This window comes from Cydia fagiglandana, chromosome 3 (assembly GCF_963556715.1).
Source record: "Cydia fagiglandana chromosome 3, ilCydFagi1.1, whole genome shotgun sequence".
Classification (NCBI taxonomy): Eukaryota; Metazoa; Arthropoda; class Insecta; order Lepidoptera; family Tortricidae; genus Cydia; species Cydia fagiglandana.
The window spans coordinates 21,220,240-21,243,312 of NC_085934.1; the positions used below are offsets into that span (position 1 = coordinate 21,220,240).

Here is a 23,073-nt window from a genome sequence, read left to right on the forward strand (position 1 = left end):
CGGCTCATGGACTGGAGCCCGCTTGACAACTAATCCCAAGAATTGACGTAGGCACTAGTTTTTCCAGCGACTGCCATCTGATCTTCGAGCCCTGAGGGGAAACTAGGTCACCAACGCTTCCGCAACCGCAACAAATAAACGTTGATATAAATTAAATTAGTCTTTGATAAATAAATCACTTTTGGTACAAGCTTTTATCGCTGACTGTAGGTACTTTTCTTTCCACAGGCAATTAATACTCATCGAGACAAGTCTAACTAACCCAAACACAAAGTTTGCGTTGTTATATCACAAAGTTCCCTTGGCCACCTCCTGTCTCCATCAGATCAGCTCCATATCATCATAATATTGCATTGTCATCCGATTTACATAACATAATAATATGTGTGCAAAATCGCAGCCCTCCCAGCCACTGCCTATTGTATAGGTAAGGATTGTATGTAGTACCTTAGCATAGGGATCCTTAGCGGGGTCCAGCAGATCCACAATATCTTCATTATAAAGCTCTATGAACTGAGCTTGAACGGAGAACTCCGGCGGCAGCTGGCCTTGCTCGCGCGCGGACTCCGCTCTCGCCTCCGCGCCCGCAAACAGTTCCCTGATCGCCCGTGGGATGATGCCTTTTCGGTCTTCGTCGCTGTCCTCGCCTTCCCATCCACTGCCCATTGTGTAGGTCTTGCCGGATCCAGTCTGGGGAAAGGAAAGACGGACTAAGTTGGTAAATCGAGATAGATATGTAGTTCTATATATGTATGTAGGTAGTGGTTTTAGTGAATCTGTAATTCTGTAATGAATAGAAAGCATAAACTACAATAGAATATCTTCTTATAATTTTAAATCGTATCTACAACTTCTAACAAAATCTTCCAAGCCATCTTACTACTAAATCATACATATATAGAAATACTCTACAGGTAAGGTGAGTGACCGCCATAAGCTATATAACAATTAGACCGTCAAAATGACGTCAGTGGGGTTCCACGGTCACGGAGCGCAACCGCACTCACTTTCTATAGTGACTAACCCGCGCATTGTAAGATTTTGATAAGGATTCCATGTTTAAAACAATCCTCTTTGTTCTAATATACTTGCATTTCAAAACTAACCATCTACAATTTGTTTCCCAAGAACTGCACAAGAATATTTATGAAGAACGTCTTTTTATGAAGATATATTCGGCTAATTACAAAGACAGTTTATGAGTTTAATGGTCCAAGGATTTTTTAAACATCCAGACCTGGAGGGCTACTCCAAAACTCAATTAAGTCATTACGGTTTTGTGATAATGACCCCCAAAACTTCAATTTTCGAAATTCTCTCACAGTCATTTTGTGCCGACAAAGCGCTGAAATATATGACCGTATGTGACCACACCTCGTGACTCTCAGATAGTCGTGCAGGGAAAGTCAGCGTTGCGACGCGGCTAAATGTCAATGGAGCTTTATTTATATTTTACCTCTATACATTGATTGGCTACTTAAATTTAAAGAGGCGATTGTTTGGTAAGATTTTAGCACTTAGCCGTGTCCATTTACTTTCTCTTTCAAGATAACCCTAGGAAATGTCTGGTTTTATGCATTAATGCTGGCTTTTAAGCGAGCTACGAACTATATAAGATAAAGATAAAAGATTTTTATTCGTGACGATCACAAAACATCTACGAACATGTACATACAACAACATCATGGAAAGAAGAAATCAATAAGTGTGCATCACGAAATGCTAGCTGTAAAGCCAGCGCTGGTCTTCCGTAGGGCCCATTCGGTGATGCCACGACAGATAACACATATTAAAATACATATTAAAACATTGAAAAGATACACAAAAGGAATAATTAAGAAAACATAGCATATATGGCCACGGTACCAACATCTTCAGCCTCTTCAGGCAGCCCTTTAGTAACTTAATAATATTTACACATTGTAAAATCCTCAAGCCACCCTGAGGCCTATAAAAAGGACTTCCACCCCACTTTTCATTAAATCTTTTTCACGCCACTGTTCGGAAATGTAGCAATAGATGGTCTAAAACCAAGCTGGAAAGTAGGCAATAGCTGTAGCACCTGAACCACCACTACTACAATGTTTCATTGTTATCATCATCTGTCATTGGTGACAGTTCGCTACAGCAATGAGTATCATTTAAAACAAAAAAAACAATAAAAGGTCTTTTTTGCGCAACTTCTTCCTTCAAAAATAAAATTAGGTTATTTATAGAACCAATTTCTTTGAGTTTAAAAAATAAAAGAAATGACAAAACCATTCACTTCATTTTTAGGGTTCCGTACCCAAAGGGTAAAACGGGACCCTATTACTAAGACTTCGCTGTCCGTCCGTCCGTCCGTCCGTCCGTCCGTCCGTCCGTCCGTCCGTCCGTCCGTCTGTCACCAGGCTGTATCTCACGAACCGTGATAGCTAGACAGTTGAAATTTTCACAGATGATGTATTTCTGTTGCCGCTATTAAATTAAATTAAATTAAATTAAAATTTCTTTATTAAAGACAACATAAGGTCCATACATTTGTTAGTTATCGCTTATAATTTATGTTAGTAACAACCGTAACCTAATAAAATATTTAATAATTTATAAACAAAAGTGACTTTGTCCGCTGACCCATTGCCCATAACACAGGACAATCTAGCTTATTAGCTATCATGTTTAGAATGCTGTTGGTACTCCCGCGCACTCTGTCTAGCAGTGAGGCCGTTTTCTTGCGCCACACGGCATCGAAGCGGTCTGTGCGCGCCTCGGCGAACATGGACGATGCGCTGCAGAAACGCGGCAGTCTCAACAGCATCCTAAACGCATTATTGTATTGAATGCGCAAGGCATTGTAAGCTCGCTGAGTATATCTAACCCACAGACTTGACGTGTACAATAACAACAAATACTAAAAACAGAATAAAATAAAGATTTAAATGGGGCTCCCATACAACAAACGTGATTTTTGACCAAAGTTAAGCAACGTCGGGAGGGGTCAGTACTTGGATGGGTGACCGTTTTTTTTTGCTTTTTTTTTTTTGCATTATGGTACGGAACCCTTCGTGCGCGAGTCCGACTCGCACTTGCCCGGTTTTTTTTTAACAATTATCCATTCAGTTCACGCTTAAGGCGTTTTTGACTTTTGTAGCTGTTTGTGGTTTTTTTAGCAAATTCAAAATCGGTTTGAAGCAAATAACAGAAAAACGCCTCTTAAAAGTGGTAAAAAAAGTAAAAAAGGCGGGATCTGAAAATACTTACTGAATTGGATAGTGTATATTGTGTTTGACTAAAAAATATAAGAAACGCGTATCTACGCTCGCTATAAAAATGAGTTCTTCTAGTGAAGAAAATGATAAGAGACAGTACAGGCAGTGGCTAGTAATTTGCTACCAGAGAAATCGCGGGCTAGTACTTATAGTTATGTAAATGTTTTCTTATTTCCTTGCAGTAGTCGTGAAAAGCACTATGTAATGCCTCGGCCGGAAACGCTAAAGATGGACTCGTATTATTCGAGGGCCTCCACTAACGTGTCGGCCCTCGAACTCACTCGTCCATCTTTTAGCGGTTTTCCGTCCTCTCCTACAATGTACTATAGTTTTACAAATAAAAATTGCTTTTGTCTTGGCAAGTTTCGATGTCTGGGCTGCCAGGGCATATATTACGCTTGATTTGAAGAATAAATACTATTGCCTTTGAGGCGTATTTTGGCTAGTAAAAGTAAAGTTTACCAAAAACAAATGACAAATACAAATATTTGACATTTGTTTAATGAGTATGCTCATGTTTGTATGGCCTCCACTAAGTATGTCTATCAACATAATTATTGCGGAAGATACTGCCGTATTCGAACTTCAAGATATTCACAAGAGACGACACGTACTAGATCCATTCTAGATACATTATAGTTCAGATATCAACTAGTCCTCTTTTGCAGCGCAATTCGGGCAACCAATGTCACTTTTAAGTTAGATAGAGTAAGATATCTATTAGATGTGAATTGGATCTCTAAGTCATATCCTGTGGAAATCGTTCCAGAGTATCTCCAGAATCGCGCAAATGTCAAATTTGACAGGTTAATAGATCTTAAACATATCGTTATCGTATCGTATCGTTAAGATATCTAATAGAGGTCTATTTCAAAATCCGAATCGGGCCTATAATTATTGCGGAAGGTAGTTTGCCGATCAAATTATCGTCTTCACATAGGTACAAGTATAAACATGTCCATGTAAACGGCACAAGGCCGAGCGAAAATTGAAGAGTCCGTTGAGTGCAGTGAATCTTTTATGAAGTATCTTCGACACGAGTTAATCGAAAATCTATCATAGTTTGTCTAATACTAAACCTTATTACTATGGCTATAAGGATTATAATGTCAGTTAAGGTTAAGAGTGTACAACGAAGGCATTTTTATGCATTATTGATTTGATACTCACTATTGAGTATTTGCAATTGATTTTGATAATGTTAAGCAAATAACGCAACTCGCGACGCGCAAATCTTTTTTGGCATATTTTTTCAACTCTTGTCCTCTCAACGGTTGTCGTGAACTGATACAAGTATTTCTTGCTAAAGATTGTTATCTTATAGCTTTAAATGAGCAATTTTTGTATATACATATATATATTTCGGGGATCTCTGAAACGGCTCTAACGATTTGGATGAAATTAGATATAGGGGGGGGATAAACAATCGATCTAGCTAGGTCTTATCTCTCGGAAAACGCGCATTTTTGAGTTTTTTATGTGGTTTCCAAGTAAAGCTTGGTTTCCCAGATATTAAGTACTTAGTCGTATACTCTTCCCTTCGCTCTACGGAACTCTTTAAAGCAATGTGGAATTTATTTCTTGATATTGATTTTTGACAACTGACATGGAATCGAAGAACCAGTCAACGAAATAAATACTTATTTATAAACGGATATTCTGTTTTTAATTATTAAGTGACAAGGCCACGAAATAAATCAATACATTTTTAATAATGTTTACCAGCAACTTAGATGCCTCTGTACGGTATGGCGATGTTATATCATCTTAGAGATGGTCTGAGACAGGAGTCAAAGCGATTATGTAAATTAAATCACATTAGCGTTTAGCATGGCAAAAGCCGTATAGAGCAAATTAAGAGTACGTACGACGTTACGAATTAGAGTTGTACGTACGTATATGTTTTTGACAAGGAAATGCCTCTTACAGCTGCAATGTGGAATGAATTGTCGCCTGCGCAAGAAAAGAGCGTACTCCCATCTTGAAAGCCAACAACGCACTTTCTACCTTTCTGAATAGTGATCCAAAAGACTCGAGCCCTGTTAGCTCTTTTTTTAGGGCTCGCCTCATCTCTTGACGCCTAAAAGGCTAAAAGCCTTTTCTATTTAATTAGTAAAATAGGCTTTTAGCCTTTTAGCTTTGAGGCGAGCCCTAAAAAAACCGGGCAAGTGCGAGTCGGACTTGCGCACGAAGGGTTCCGTACCATAATGCAAAAAAAAAAAACAAAAGCAAAAAAAAAAACGGTCACCCATCCAAGTACTGACCACTCCCGACGTTGCTTAACTTTGATCAAAAATCACGTTTGTTGTATGGGAGCCCCATTTAAATCTTTATTTTATTCTGTTTTTAGTATTTGTTGTTATAGCGGCAACAGAAATACATCATCTGTGAAAATTTCAACTGTCTATCATCACGGTTCTTGAGATACAGCCTGGTGACAGACGGACGGACGGACGGACGGACAGCGAAGTCTTCGTAATAGGGTCCCGTTTTACGCTTTGGGTACGGAACCCTAAAAAAGAGCTAACAGGGCTCGAGTTTTTTGGATCACTACCTCTCCTGTTGCGGGTGTCCATGCGCGCATCAATCACGCGATTCGTCTTTTCGTTTGCCTGCTATAACAAAAAAAACTTAGAGCTTTGATGATGTAGATAAGATAAAATGGTTATAATGTATATTTTCGCTTATCACTTGCGCCGGACAGTTGGACAAAGAATCAACTCGTGCGCATGCCGTTCTGTATGTTCTGATGTCATCTGCGAATCTTAACGGTCCGAGGTAAACTGTGTTATGTAAACTGTTGCGAATACGAATGTATACTGTGAGGTAATAGGAGATAATAAGTAATGACCATACGTGTGAAGATTTTTGTAACATAGTTATTATAACATTAAGAATTTGTTTCCAAAGATCGCGGTTGTTGCTAATTAACGGGTTGGCTTAAAGTAATGAGAATTTTTGTTTTCGGACATAAAAACAAAAAGACAATGGCCATGGATTTCTGGATGTTATATTGAAGAACTATGCAATATCCAACATTAGAACCAAATTCAATAATGAAGTAATTGGCCTCCCTTGTGTTAGTTTACTTAACATGCTTCTGACCGTTTGCTTTTCACTTTGGACAAACTACCAAGTACTCTCTGACTGATCGTTTTGTAATTACACGGTAAAATTTATTTTATTCTATAATATTTTGCCTACTATCGCAATATACATATCAGAGTATATAATATTTGCCAAAATTCTTCGATTGATTTAAGTCTTGGGGATATTCTAGGATTGGAAACGTTAAGTCGTTTTTCCGCGAGAGCCTAAAACCAGTTAAAAACGTCATTGCATACATTTTACCAAAATATGATACATAAACAATTTTCTCAAAATATCAATCAATTGCAGATTTCATGAAAATTTTTAGTCAGTTAGCAATTGTGAATGATGGCATGATATAGATAACAAGCTAATATGCCGAAATAATTAAAATTAACGGCAATAAAACGGTTATGTAATGTTAATAAAACGTTGTCCAAAGCATGACGCAGAGGGTTTGAATACCGTTATGAGAAATCGGATGTGGGAGACGTTTATTGTATATATAATGTTTTCTTGTAATTTAAAATATGCTCTTGTTTGTCATTGTAAAATTTCGAAAACCCATAGCTATTGTCTTTTTTTTAATATTTCCGCAAACGAAAATTCTCATTACTTTAAGCCAACCCGTTACTTCAAGACTGCAGTATTATGGTGTGATTACTATGCTGCTATATTATGTGATGACTGCTTGTCTAAAAATTACTTGACTTTCATTAAGTCAGCTGAAAATCAGCTGAAAAAAGCCCACTAGGAGTAAAACGGAGTATCTACTAAGTATATGGTAAGATAAGTTTAATGACTTCTGATAAAGTTTCTTGTAAAGGTTGATTAATGAAATTCGGTAAGTTTTTGCTATCATATATGTTCTGTTCTTCTTTATTTGCTTTCGTAAGATACAAGTATCATGCAAAATAGTATAAATAAATGCTGTGTGAATTGGCTGCGACTGTATTGAAATTGAAAGTGACAATACATTTAATATGCCGCGCGCATTTTTAGCAGTAAAACAGTGCTGTCTAGACCCATAAAAACGTGCTAGCCGGTAGAAAAATGCGCCGCCTTGAGATATGACAAGTGTTTTAAGATTCTATAGCTTCATGTGCGAAATATGGGAGCACCGATCTAGTTAGCAATTTAATATTCTAGTTAATATAGCAGAAAGAAAATGATTTCGTTCACAATTGAATTATTTATTATACCGTTTGACCGCCATTATTCATATCCAATAATATCATGCACACGCCAACATTATTGGTCCAAGCTAGCAATTTATTAAAAACTCCTGGAAAGGATGAAAGTTACTTTGGGAAATTACGCCATAATAGTCATAAATAAGCATTTTTGCTAGTTAAAGGCACATTGACTTACGATGCTTTAAAAAAAAGTTGGCATCAAAAGCGTATATTTAAAAATGCCGCTTACATTTTGACTTTAAGTTAATCTCAAGGACACTTTATCTTTAAAGCCTTGAGTTATCCTAAAATAAGCGAATGTCATATTTACCTACCTACACAAACATATACATATATACACACGCGGTCAACTTATCTGTTATCGTGTGTTATCTAAGGCTTATCACGCTTATCTAGAATAAATTCGCTGTGTGGCGCTAGAGAAAAATAGCTATGAGTCATTTGTCTATGAATTTAAATACATCAAGTAGGAAAATGCAACTAGACTAATAAAATATGATAATACATAAATAATAACTTCTTTTAAGCGCAACATAATAGGACTCGAAAACTTCGAAAGACTTCCTCAAAATTTTTGTAGGTTTTATCTAAATTAAATAAACAATAAGGGAAATAGCCGTTATTGAATGATTGTAATTACTTAGATGCCGAGACAATGCGTTTAAGAAAACTTTTGTATTAATTTTCATATTAATGACTGATATGAAAAACTGAGTAGACTCTCAAAGGTAGACTTAAGGCCGAGCCACACCGGCTTGCGTGTGCGTGACGTGCGCGTGTGCGTGCGCTAAAATGTTGGAGCCGCACACGCACACGTCACGCAAGCGGTGTGCCATCTCTCATAAGGATCTGTATACTACAACTCCGCACGCGCACGTGCACGTCACGCACAGGTGTGCGGTGTGCACAGGCCTTTAACAGTACCAACACTAGTCCAACTGCATAAGCTAATCCTTAATAGTTGTTACGGATCTGAAGATGTAGAATATAGGTTCTATAGGAGTGCTCTGTAAGGCAATGGCAACTCTAGTGTAATTGCCTGACATGTTGGTTGACTAACGGATCCCGGTTGCCTTATTTGTGGAGATGTGCATGACTGAGATAAGTGGCCGTCCGCAGTGCAGTTGTAAAAGAGCACATGATCCAATTATATTAATAGACAAATGTGTTATTCTGATTCTGAAGACATTTAGCTGACTGGAGAAGGATCTGCGTGTACAATAAGTCCATTTCTAATAAGTCATACTGAGCTCTCTTAGATAAAAATAAAATACATAGGTAATTATTTTATACAGATCGATTTAGTCTCACAATAAGCTAAATAAGGCTTGTGTTGTGGGTACTAGACGACGATATTGTAATATAATATATAATTATATATAAATATGTACATAGCAAACATCCATAACTCACTACACTAACGACTGAACTAGGAACTAGACTAGGACGCCGCCAAAAGATAATAACACTTTTGTTACAAACAAAATTTAACCAAAACAATAATATAACTATCGTAGTTAATATTCCGTAATAGTTCTGTATATGAGAACAGCGATAAAAATCCATGCGATGTCCACGCTATTACATTGCATAAGATCATAACAATAAGCCCAATAATCGCATATAAAATAACGCATTAATGACGTTTAGGTCCTAAACACAGTTGTTCTCGATAGAAATAATCTGCGCTCAGAACAGTAGCGCGATATCGATCGATAACTCTTATCAAACTATCGCATAGGTAAATGAGCACATCGATACTACAATAACATACAACGCAACACCTACTTGCCTTAATGATTCCTTTTCTCAATCACGTGCCAACGATTCCCATGAAACTCTTGAGTATAGGCTACAGGTACATATTATAGTCTACGTTTCCCCAAAACACAATGCCATAAGTATGTGGCGTGACGAAAAAAGCAAGATAAACTAATTTAGTCATGTTAGCACCTCCAGCGCCAGCAATGATAGGTACCTTGCGTATTTCTGTCCGTCGTACCACTATGGCTTTGTAACTTGGGGAAACTTTGGTAAGTATACCTAACTTATAATTATGCACTTCTCCTCAAAGCATGCCTTCACTTCGTTTGTGTTTAAGTCCTATCCTCTTGGTATACAAAAATATGTAATAAAATTATATAATAGTAGTAGTAGTAGTAGTAATCACTTTATTGTACACAACACAGGTTTACAAAAATAAACAATAATAATATACAATAATAAACAATAATAATAATAATGACCTCTTTTACAATAGCCCAGTCTCATAGTCCACCCAAACTTCAATCCATAGACCGGTATACTGTTCTCTTTTTCTACAATAGTCCCAATGCCTGCTGAGACCGGTTCACGGGTGTCTATTATTACACCTGTGAACGGGTTCCAGCAGGCGTTCTACATGACATAAAAGCTCTCCAAGGGGCCTCTACGTGTTGGATCTGTGTCCCCACGCAAGCCTATCAAAAAACCGGGATTATAGGCCCGTGATATCCAAGGAGATACAAATAATAATAATAGTAATAATATACAATATATACATGCATAAATTATAATCTCATACTAAATATCAACCCCTACTGTAGATGGCACCTTAGCGTACGAACACATAACAAAAGAAACAGATTAATTTTTCTGTGTTAAAAATTGAAAACATCTACAATTGATGTTTACAAAAACAACAACTGCTTAGAGCGGTTGACACTTTTAAGAACATTGTCAATCGTTTCAAGTGTCAACCAGTGTAGTCAGTTATGTTGTCTTTGTAAACATCCCTTCAATTAAAGTAATTAAATCATAGTCACAAGTTTAACCTCAGCTATTTATACGCAAATGAACTCTGTCAAGTCGCGCACCAATTATGTCAGCGAATGACACACGGTAAGGTCGCTAGCGCCGTCCGTAAAAGGGCGCCGGCGCATGCGATCTATATCGGTGCGCGCAGCCGGATTCCTAGAGACTATGACTGTCAACGGTTATGAAAGTCAAAACGGAGAAGTTTGTAACGGCTTTGTTAAATATGTCGAGAAAAGCCAGCGAAGCAACCTCTGTTTTGCACTTTTGTATGCAAATGGAAGACAGAAAAGTAGGGTGTAAACATTGCCGATTTTCATATAATTCAACTGAAACGGGACTTAATTGAGCATAAAAGTAAATTTATTTAATGATTACCTCCGTCGTTTTGGACTTGATGCGTCCGTGTTCCGGAAGAAATACCACTTAACAATAAATCAACCAATAACGATAAATACAAATTATGTTGATAAATGTTTCAGAAATTTTGACAAACAGTTAACATTGTAAACTAAAATAGATGTCACATACTATAGAAAAAGTTTCCAAGCCCTTCAGTGGCGGAGGCCGGATTCAAACCGGATTCTCTACTGCGAGTAGATTACGCGATTAGTTCCCAAAGTCATAAATTATAAGACGTATGTTTTATCATCCCATTAGATCCTATTTCGGTAACCTTTAACTTTATCCATTTCTACGGAACACAGTGGAAGTCATTTGTCAAACGGTAGGGCGATCAAAAGGTTAAAAATAAACTTGTGATGTTACATAAACTTGATTGATTGTCATTAGACACGAATGCGTTTTGCAATGTGAGGTCGCGAATAGGTATAATATAACTATGTAATAGCAACCCGCCCCTGCTTCGCAAGGGTTACACAAAACCTCAACAAATTATACACCTAAACCTTCCTCGAGAATCACTGTATTGATAGGTGAAACCTGAAGAAGACGAGTGAAGACTGGTGAAGAAGACGAGTGGCGGCAGCCTGCACCGTGCGGTCCACTTGGCTTATGACCACAATCAATGGAGAGATGTTGCATGTGGTCGCGATCCTCATGCAGCATTGAGAGAACGAGGAAGAAGAAGAAGGTGAAACCTGCATGAAAATCCTTTCAGTAGTTTTTGAGTTTATCGCGAACATACATACACACAGACAGACCGATGCGGTGGGGAACTTTGTTTTATAAGGTGTAGTGATGACGGTGGTTGGGGCTAGGTTGTTTTGGCTTGGAGTTACTAAATATGGATGTATGGATCTCGGTGGTTGGCTAATGTTTTGTCTGCTGCTCTTATGATACATGTCATTCTATGTACTTTTACTTTTCCTAGTCCATGGAGATTGGATGATTTCGCTGGCAACGGCCCATTCAAAGAATAGTATTTGAAATTTTGCGGATGTCGTATATAGCGGATGGCTACCATCTAAGGTCGAGGTGATTAAATTGGATATAAATAAACCAATGCAATTGGCTGATTCCATTCAACACGCCTCCCTTATTTTTTATAGTTTATGCCATCTGTTTTTCTATTAGCCACCTATAGTATGAGAGCCTAATTTAATGCAAGTATTATGCAAGGACCGGAAAACCCCTCTTTACGCTTAATCCTATCAATTCGGTAACCCAATCGTTTCGGTTACCTTATCATTCGGTAACCCTATCATAGGTTACCTGATTGTAATGGTAAGCTTATTGAAACGGTAACCCTAACATTGTTAAGGGTTTTTCAACAGGTTTTCATTCAGTTATGGTAACCTTTATTATCCGTTGCTTATTGGTTTGCTACATTTTTAGTACATTATTGTCGAGGCTCGGAAGCTACTTGCGGGCTGAGGATTCGTTTTAAACGGACGACCTATAATTTTATTATTACAGGACCGGAAGTATTTATTTTATTTATTTTATATATTATATATGTTATTTATTGTATTTATTTTATTTCTTATTTTATTTATTTTATTTATGTTATTTATGTTATTTATGTTATTTATGTTATTTATGTTATTTATGTTATTTATGTTATTTATGTTATTTATGTTATTTATGTTATTTATGTTATTTATGTTATTTATGTTATTTATGTTATTTATGTTATTTATGTTATTTATGTTATTTATGTTATTTATGTTATTTATGTTATTTATGTTATTTATGTTATTTATGTTATTTATGTTATTTATTTTATTTATTTTATTTATTTTATTTATTTTATTTATTTTATTTATTTTATTTATTTTATTTATTTTATTTATTTTATTTATTTTATTTATTTTATTTATTTTATTTATTTTATTTATTTTATTTATTTTATTTATTTTATTTATTTTATTTATTTTATTTATTTTATTTATTTTATTTATTTTATTTATTTTATTTATTTTATTTATTTTATTTATTTTATTTATTTTATTTATTTTATTTATTTTATTTATTTTATTTATTTTATTTATTTTATTTATTTTATTTATTTTATTTATTTTATTTATTTTATTTATTTTATTTATTTTATTTATTTTATTTATTTTATTTATTTTATTTATTTTATTTATTTTATTTATTTTATTTATTTTATTTATTTTATTTACTTTATTTACTTTATTTACTTTATTTACTTTATTTACTTTATTTATTTTATTTATTTTATTTATTTTATGTATTTTTTTTTATTTTTTTTTTTGTTTTTTTATTTTTTTATTACTTTATATATTTTATTTAAATTATTTATTTATTAACATTATTTATTTTAATTATTTTATTTATAATATAATAAGATTTAAAATAAGAACACACCACACGGGTAGGTATAAAGATAAGCAAAGGAACGGCAAAAAAACTTGTTTGTGCTGGAGGCTTCATAGATCGCCCATGCCAACCTCGGTTATTCAATAACAAGTTGAATTTAAGTGGGCGTAAAGATTGCAATCGTTTGAACTAGTCAAAAACCTTATAATGAGGTAACTGAATAGACTGGGTTTTTATTTCGGTTACCGGTAACAGAGGTTAACCGTATCTGATACGGTTACCGAATCAAAGTGTTACCTTATCATACGGTTACCGTTATGGTAGGGGTTTTTACAACCGCTTCTAAAATAACCCTATGAAAAACCCCGGTTAAGGTAACCGGTTCCTGTCCCTGGTATTATGAAATATAAAACCGATTAGCATTCAAACAGTTCCGCGATTATGCGTGAATGCAGTTTGGTACACCCACGTCAGGCGTATTCGGGACTGCGTTACGTGTTTATCTTAATGTTAAATACATTATCATTTGATCAAATGTTTAGGTAGTTCCCTTTTCTGACTATTAACAAAGTAGCTGTATCAACCTACAGATATATAGCATATATATAGTTATCCATGCCGTAATCGGCAACGGCGACCCTAGCTAATTACGAGCGTGAGCCCTGATATGGCTGGCAAAGCCGAACTTACTCTTAAAAACTCAGGTGGGGCAGTAAAGTTGACCAGAATTATTGTAAGTATATTTATAGGAGGGTTTCGGTCGGGATTTACGTATCTGACGTTTCGCATAGCATATATAGAATGTAAATGAATATCCCTTAAGACGTGTATTGCAATAAGGCTCTTCAAAATCTCCGATAGCGCGATCTAGAAATTCTTATTAATGGAGTACCTCTACCTATAAAATTTGAGTTGTTACGTCATTTGGCTTTTGGAAATACATGTATCATAATTATGTAGGTTTACAACAACATAGGTAAATATTACTGTTTACCGATTTCTTGGTTTGTGACATTTTTATCAGCTACATAGGTACAACTAAAAATAAATTTGCATGCTGTGATAAAAATATTGCAGTTAATAGGAAATTGTATGAAAAGGTTTGTAAACATGAAGCATATAACATTATACTCTTATATGATTAAATAAGAAGTACCTAATAAATGATCTGTTGAGTTATTTTGCTAATTCGTCACCTTGGCAAGGACGACAGAACTTGAAGTAGTCGTAATGTGATATCCGCGTCTAACGTAAATCGATGACGTGATCTTCAGTATATGGTTAGCCATCAAACGTAGCCTTGTCAACGTATTAACATATATGTCTTAACTAAAAGATGCCTTTTTACTTAGATGATGGTAAATAAGTAGGTTTAAAAACTAAAAGTGCGAAAACAGAACCGAACGATTGGCGTTCTATAGGTACTACAGCTACCTACTCTATTATAAGGAAGCGTGTTCTGGAACCGCGCATTACTTAGCCAACGACAGTGACGGCAGTCAAAAAATACTTGCAAGATGCAAAAGTTGAAGCCAAAATTGCTAAAGCATGTTATCTGCAAGATAAAACTGACCCCAAGTATATAGGAAAAAAGGTTAAGGAAAATTATGATGCATGACGATGAAGGAAGCCCATACCTTAATCACAGTATAATAAAGAGTACTAACGTACAGTATGGACACTCCCTGCCTCCCGTTGAAAGTGCCGCCCACCCGCTCTCGGTTACCTCACAGTTACCGGTTGGCAAGGACGCGACGACGCGGTGCGCAGAGCGGAGACCACGTAAAATATTCAAATATTAAACAAATATTTACAAAACCTATCAGATCACACTGAAACCAACACAAGTCAATATGAACAAAAAAAACATATTTACAACTTATATACGTAATATGTTGGTGGCCTGAATTTTCTTACAAAATTTTCGTTACTTTGTTTATAATGATTCAAAATAGGAAACTATTGTATAAATTGAGCTTAGATACCCACCTTACAACATAATACGATTCTTATTTCTTCCTAATTCGCGCAATGAGTTTTGAGTAATTGAGGTCATCGAACTTGACAACAAACTGGCGAGAACCCTCGCACGTCTTATCTCACTCACACAAGCATGGTACGCGTTCACCTACACGAGCTTAGACGTGTGCGTAGGAACGCGTTTGTTTGTTTCATACATTTGATCGCCAGTGTCCGGGGTGTGCCTTAATGGTGGGAGGTTCACGGCGAATCAGAAGAGAGATTATATATATCATAAGACGCACAGTCAGGTAAAAAAAGTCGCAACGAAGGAATATGTATTATAACCCTCAAAGCTTTAAAATTAAAATAAACAATAAAATTTAATTTACATATTCTTAAATGTTTAGTTGTTTAGGTATTTCAAAATTAGTTCATACGTGATTTTATAGTATTCAAAGAGACTGTTGAAAATTAAAATCAAAGAACACTTATTCTGATGAGTCGAGCGTTAGGATAAGGGCCTACTGCGAACATCGAAAACCTTTTCGTTATTTGCTTCTCTATGGCTCTTGCATATTTATTCGAGCGACAGAGAGGTAACGAACGAAGTGGTTCATGGTAGGATCTCTGACGTCCATCCATATGTATGTAAATAGTATGGTAATGGTAATCATAGCGTATTCTAGTTAGTATTGTTCTATACCATAACAAGTGTTAACCTAGAATTCATAAATGTCTATTACCTCATCTAAAGCACTTGTTGTTGGTTTTAGTGTTGGTGCATACCATAAACAATAATTGCATAATCGGTCGCATCGCTAAAGCGAATTTAAAAAAGTTATGGCTTTCTGACGGAACTTGAAATCTAAAAGATGTATGCGGTTAGGTAGTTTTAGTATATATGTATTATATCATATACAATGTATTATATGTATTATATATTTTAAATATATATAGTTGTTTACATATTTGTTATATTTCATATCCCATACTTTGTATATAGGTACATAATTATAGTAGGATATAGGTTTACCTATCTTGTAGGATATTAAATATTTTATCTTTATGCCGTTTAGTACAGCTTTTATGTCTACCGTTCTCCAATTTTCTCTCAACTGCTCAAGGGTTAACTGGAAGAGATCCCTGAAAGGGATAAGTTCGCCTTTGTACTAATGATGTGTGTTCTTTTATGTTTTATGTTTCTTTTTGTACAATAAAGTATTTTACTACTACTACTACTACTACTACTACAATGTTTCTCGTCTAATATAGACGGATTGCAGTTGTATACATTATCATTAATGATACATAAGCTTAGTTGGCCTTATAAAGGCAGATTTTAATAATCTTGATGTTATGACTTTAGATATTAATGGAACAGGTTATCATAAAAATAAATGTTTGCATGATTAAGATGGTCAATGATTAATTGATTATTGATAATTTGATCAATTAGTATGTTAAATAGATTAAGGACAGATAGGTATGTTGTGTTAGCGATTTTTGATGATCATTAGCAATGTATTTATGTAATATAGGGTTGTGATGTATGACAATATGAGCGATGCTAAGCGATACAAATCGGTGATCCCAATAAAATTGAGAGAGATTTGAAAAAAGTATTCATAAAGTAAATAATCATAATTAACTGCAGCCAGTTAATTATGTCACACAATCATACCATTACATGTCAAATTACCATTTTGTCAAATATAACTACGTCGCAACATAGCGACCGATAATGGCAACTTTATTATTGTAAATGAAAAGTAAAAATACGGTAGATATATCATGTCACAGTTTTTCAATAGCCCCCCCCAGATCTTTAAAATGTTTTTGCATTAATTTCCACTTGGGAGGAGGGGATTTGAGGGAGTTGCGTACACAGCGATGGTCGACATTAAGAAAATATGATAACTGTAAAAAAATGGTTTACTTATATGTTATAGATTTTTTCAATTAAATTTTGTAATCGGAAATCTGCCGCTAGACACCCTGTATATTTAGATCAGATATCATTGCTAAAAATCCGGCCACAATCGTTAGCAAACAGTATGCCAACACCTTAAAGGCAAGGCCAAGGCCGTCAAACAAGTTTACATGTTTATGTACGTTCATAAACGGGCGTATTAACATGATTTCCTTCATTCTTTCATCTCGTGTGTGGTAACGACATTATCACACATATGGTGTGTTATTTGAAAGCTTCTGATCGTATGTAGTTGATAAGAGATTAAAATAGCACGCCCACAACTAACGTTTATGTGTAAGCGAATAGATGCATTAGCAGAAGGTCTAAGGTCCCGTTTTCTAAGGGAACCTTGCATTTTGGAGACAAAGCAAACCGCTTGAAACAGGTGTTCCTGGGGGTGATCTGAGCCGATTAAGCCCGGTTGCCAAGAGGTTCCACCCAGCAGGTGGGCAGGGGAGGGGGGGAAAAGTGGCTCCGGCGCGCCTCACTCTAAGCTATATATCTGCATACATCTAGCAACTATATCAAGTTTGGTGTCTTTTTCGTGTAATTCGAGGATGAAGAATTCATTTCTGTGACTAAATTTTCACTCTTCCATACAAAAAATTCGAGAAATTAAAAATTCCAAAAAAATCTTTTCACTTTTTTTTTCGAAAATCCTCTACAAAATTAAAACTATGAGGATTTGCTCTAGAAAAAAAATACCTGTGAATAGCCCAGTTATCCTACTATATGGAATAGTAAACTTGTTAAACATTTTTTTTCATAACTCTGTTAAAAAAAATGTTTTGTGTCGCGCGGCGTACCTGCATTGTAAGAGCTGTATGCAGCGTTTAGGATTTTTAAGTATGTTTCGATGATTTCTGATAAGTTGTTATTCTTCTGGTTGTAGAAAATTACTTCTGGACGTGATATATATACAAATATAAATTAAATGTATAAATATAGATGTTGAGAAAACTTTCGCCAATAGAGTTATTATAAATGTGATAAAATTAACAAAGCAGATGTTTGACAAAAATGCGGGTTAAAATACGAGTAAGATATATATTGTTCGCAATTGCCACTACTTGCCCATGGGTCCGTGCATTTTAGTTTTTTCTTAACGCAGTTGCACCTCCCTGCGCATTTTGTTTTGCAGCGGCAACGAATAAGCTCTAAACAAGCAGCAGCCGCCGCAGGTAGGCTTGTACATATGGGCTCCCAATAACCATTTTGTTTGGACCAGCTCCAATCAGCAGGACATGGTAGCTGTTGCTGAGGGGCTATAATCTGTCCCCAAACATAGCCTCCTTGGTAAACTGCACGGAGAAATATGTTTACGTGGGTAGGGCATCTTCCATTGGAGGCAGATTCTCTAACTGAAGATTTTTTTTGTAAAAGTACTTTTCGGCACTCTTTTGCACTCGTACTTGTACCTGATCTACTCGTAAAATCAGTAACAAAATACTATGCATTTTGTTAAAATAACGTCTAGGGGCCAATTCACACCTCGTAATTCAAATCTGTCCATACTTACTATTGTAGATAAGACTCTTACTTGCCATACAAGACAATAACATTTTTTATCAATATTGGCAATGCCTGCTCAATATTGCCTTGTTTGCCGTATTTAAACCCCTCCGTTACGGCAGGATATGCGCTCCAAGCTTGAAATACGCTTTTTTCCCTGTCCATACAAAAAAGAAACAGTGTCGCAACCTGAAAAGGTGTGGAAGAATGACAAGACTTCTGACCTTTCTGGTCCTGTAAAATAAATTATATATCTATGCGTTACAAATAAAATCATATATTTAAAGAAAGTTTGCAGCACGTGACCAATTGCCCTGGTGAGCTGTCTCGTATACTGCGGTGACATATTTATTTTATTTATAATTAATGGAGGATTGGCACAGGAAAGAATCACCTGTTCCTCTCGTGCCATGCTATTACATTTTCTTAAGGTAACGTTTGTAGTTCTTCCATTAATTGTAAATAAAATAAATAAATATGTCACCGCAATAAGAGACAGGTTAACTGGGCTAATGGTCACGTGCTGCAAACTTTCTTTAAATATATGATTTTATTTGTAACTCATAGATATATGATTTATTTTACAGGACCAGAAAGGATAGTAGTCTTGCCATTCTTCCACGCCTTTTCAGGTTACAACACAGTTTCTTTTGTGTGTGGAAAGGGAAAAAAAGCGTATATCAAGCTTAAAGCGCATATCCTGCTGTAACGGGGGGACTTCTTCTTCGTTACACTCTTGATAGAGTGGTCGTGGCCATTATGAAAACTTTTGAGCGACTCATTTAACGACACGTCGCCATTCCTCCTGTAGAGCTGCTTTCCGTAAGCATTCGCTTACTGTGACCGACACACTGATTTGGTTTGGTCAGTACATCTCATTAGAGATCTTCCCCTAGCCCTGTCACCTCCTACTCTTTCTTGCACAACTAGACGTTCTGTAGATGTTCCGTCTCGACGAGACACGTGTCGAAATAAGTTGAGTACCGAGTTTTGCCCGTAGAAAGCAACCGCTCTTTAATGCCAAGCTCCTCAATAATTGATGCTCAGTCCATGATATGCCCAGCATTCGTCTCCAGCACCACATCTCTAGTGCATTCACTTTCTGTTTTTCGGATGCCCTTAGTGTCCATGTGAGACATACAGCATACAGAAAAGTGGGAAATATGAGGGATCTGACAATCCTGGTTTTAGTGGTCCTTGTAATGTTCCGGAGGGATTTAAATACGGTAAACAAAACAACATTGAGCAGCCAATTTTGGAAAAAATTGTTATTGTCTTGTATGACAAGTAAGAGTCTTACAATATAAAATCTGAACAGATTTGAATTACGAGATGTGAATTGGTCCTTAGACATTATTTTGATACTATGCATTGTGTTACTGTGTTCGGATCAGGTACAAGTACAAGTGTAAAAGAGTGCCGAAAAGTACTTTTTACAAAAATAAATCTTCAGTTAGAGAATCTGCCTCCAATGGAAGATGCGCTACCTACGTAAACATATTCTCCGTGCAGTTTACCAAGGAGGCTATGTTTGGGGACAGATTATAGCCCCTCAGCAACAGCTACCATGTCCTGCTGACTGGAGCTGGTCCAAACAAAATGGTTATTGGGAGCCCATATGTACAAGCCTACCTACGGCGGCTGCTGCTTGTTTAGAGCTTATTCGTTGCCGCTGCAAAACAAAATGCGCAGGGAGGTGCAATTGCGTTAAGAAAAAACGAAAATGCACGGACCCATGGGCATGTAGTGGCAATTGCGAACAATATATATCTTACTCGTATTTTAACCCGCATTTTTGTCAAATATCTGCTTTGTTAATTTTATCACATTTATAATAACTCTATTGGCGAAAGTTTTCCCAGCATCTATATTTATACATTTAATTTATATTTGTATATATATCACGTCCAGAAGTAATTTTCTACAACCAGAAGAATAACAACTTATCAGAAACCATCGAAACATACTTAAAAATCCTAAACGCTGCATATCGCTCTTACAATGCAGGTTCGCCGCGCTACACAAAACATTTTTTTTTAACAGAGTTATGAAAATAAATGTTTAACAAGTTTACTATTCTATATAGTAGGATAACTGGGCTATTCACAGGTGTTTTTTTTCTAGAGCAAATCCTCAGTTTTAATTATGTACAGGATTTTCGAAAAAAAAAGTAAAAAGATTTTTTTTGAATTTTTTTATTTCTCGAATTTTTTGTATGGAAGAGTGAAAATTTAGTCACAGAAATGAATTCTTCAACCTCGAATTACACGAAAAAGACACCAAACTTGATATAGTTGCTAGATGTATGCAGATATATAGCTTAGAGTGAGGCGCGCCGGAGCCACTTTTCCCCCCCTCCCCTGCCCACCTGCTGGGTGGAACCTCTTGGCAACCGGGCTTAATCGGCTCAGATCACCCCCAGGAACACCTGTTCCAAGCGGTTTGCTTTGTCTCCAAAATGCAAGGTGGTGGACCTTAGACCCCCAGCTACATCGGGATTTTCTTATGGATAACATCTGTTAAACTTTTTTTTAACGAACTGACATTCGGATTTTGGGTCACATAATACTTATTATGAATTGGCGACCGGCCCGGCTTCGCAGGGGTTACAAATTATACACTTAAACCTTCCTTAAGAATCACTCTATTGATACCTAGGTGAAAACCGTTTGAAAATCCGTAGTTTTCGAGTTTATAGAGAACACACAAACCGACAGACGCGGCGGGGGATTTTTTTTATAAGGTTTAGTGATAGTTAAATACATTCAAAAATCGAGCTAAGTGCATTTTCGAGCTGGAAAAGCGATAGGCTGTACGCCAGGTATGGGGCACATTCTGTAGGGCAAATGTTACGGATACAGTCGAATGATAAAATAAAGAGAAAGCCATGCATTTGTCGAGCAGTTGAAACACTAAATAACCTACTAAAAATGGTCTGTTATCTGCTAGTTTGGCAACCGAGTAGTTTTACTAGCTGATAGCTTTATTTGTCGGTCAAATAAGAATGAAGTCATTTCATTTCATAGTCATTTTATTTACAGGAAAGGTATTTTCTTAATTGTAAATCTACAATTCTACATCACTGTTTTTGACTGCATCTGAAACAGGAGTCGCCTATGTTTGTTACTATTACAGGGTTCTATATATGTTTCACTTTTATCGAACTGAAATTTGAACATTGTCACAGTGACATTAAGACATTAGAATTTCAACTATCTTGAAAATGTAACATAGAACCCTGTAATATTGATGGGCCAGCGATTTGTTATGAATTTTCCGCAGGGGTGACACAATACGAATTATCAGCGAGTTATTCCCACAAAGGGCCCCGTAAGTGGCTAAGTACCGGATTTCCTGTGATAACTTGACAGATAAACGTTCACGGTACTAAACTTAGGACAATAGCTAATTTTCCTTTGTTTGTTTCGAATCTATCTTTGATGCCCTAGCATCTTACAAAATGTAGATTTACTATTAGATTCCTTATTTATTTAGGTACCTACACACACATTCAAATTTGCCCTTTGGGCATTATAAACCGGAGTCGCCTTTAAGAGCGTACCCTTTTGCCGAAAACCTTGCACAAACGTTTATCTGACATAACTAATAGCCATACATTTGACGTACCCTCTCCCGCAAAAATCAGACTGTTTTGTACAGAAAATGACAGACAAGGCGTGTCCAGTTACTAAATGCTCTAAGAATTTGCCAAATATCAAATTGACTACATTTAGTACATCTATATGGAATTTAAAAATTACCTCTGCCTTGCTTATAGATTTATATCTCAGAACTACCATAAATCAAACTCATAAACTTCCAAAGGACAGGCAATAAATTTGTCATTAAGACAAATCGGAACCAGTAAGTCATAAACCGTGACAGCACTAAGCCTGCCGTGCCGTGGCCGGTAATTAAACTGTAATCCATATTAGCCAAGGAACTGCGTAGGCGCAGCGTGTAAACCGAAAGGACATAATTTGGCACGACAGAGTCAAGGGGGCCTGCCGCTGCCGGGAAAATCAATCGATATTTCTTTATCTGCCTCTCTTGCATATTCGAACGATAGAGACTGATGAAGAAAATTAAATTTTCGTCGAAAATTAAAGGTCCTAACAGCAACACATAAACTGTCCATTCGTGGACCTTATTACAAAAGGCATAAGATCCACCGTTGGACAGTTAACAGTATGGTACTCCAGCACGCTTTTCCTCTAACAACAACTTTTAGCTCATACGCCAACTTTTCTTAGCTCATACGCCATCTTGGTTCCTGTTATTAACAGTAGGCGCAAGGACCGCCCGCGCATCTACTTTTATTGTCATGACTTATGCTAATACCACAAGGTTCTAACTCACCACATTAACATACAAGTCGGAACCTTTGCGGCGTTCGTGGCGGTACCATTGATATTTTGCAATGGTTCTAAGTAACATTAATTAGCATATGGCATTAGGACCTTGTAATAGCCTGCTATATTAAGTTTCATTGGGTTTATGCGGTGTGGGTGTAGGAATTTGTGTACTGCATTTTTTTGAGGTATTAATTTTTTTT

At 36.2% G+C, this 23,073-nt stretch overlaps 1 protein-coding gene across 1 annotated transcript in view; it reads right to left on the bottom strand.

Annotated features, from left to right (window-relative positions):
- The window catches only part of LOC134680460 (kinesin-like protein KIF21A), a 112,937-nt gene that overhangs the window by 47,642 nt on the left and 42,222 nt on the right, over positions 1-23,073 (bottom strand). Inside the window, exon 4 of the mRNA XM_063539590.1 lies at positions 448-690. Coding sequence (XP_063395660.1) covers positions 448-690 — 243 coding nt within the window. The remainder of the gene's footprint in view (positions 1-447; positions 691-23,073) is intronic.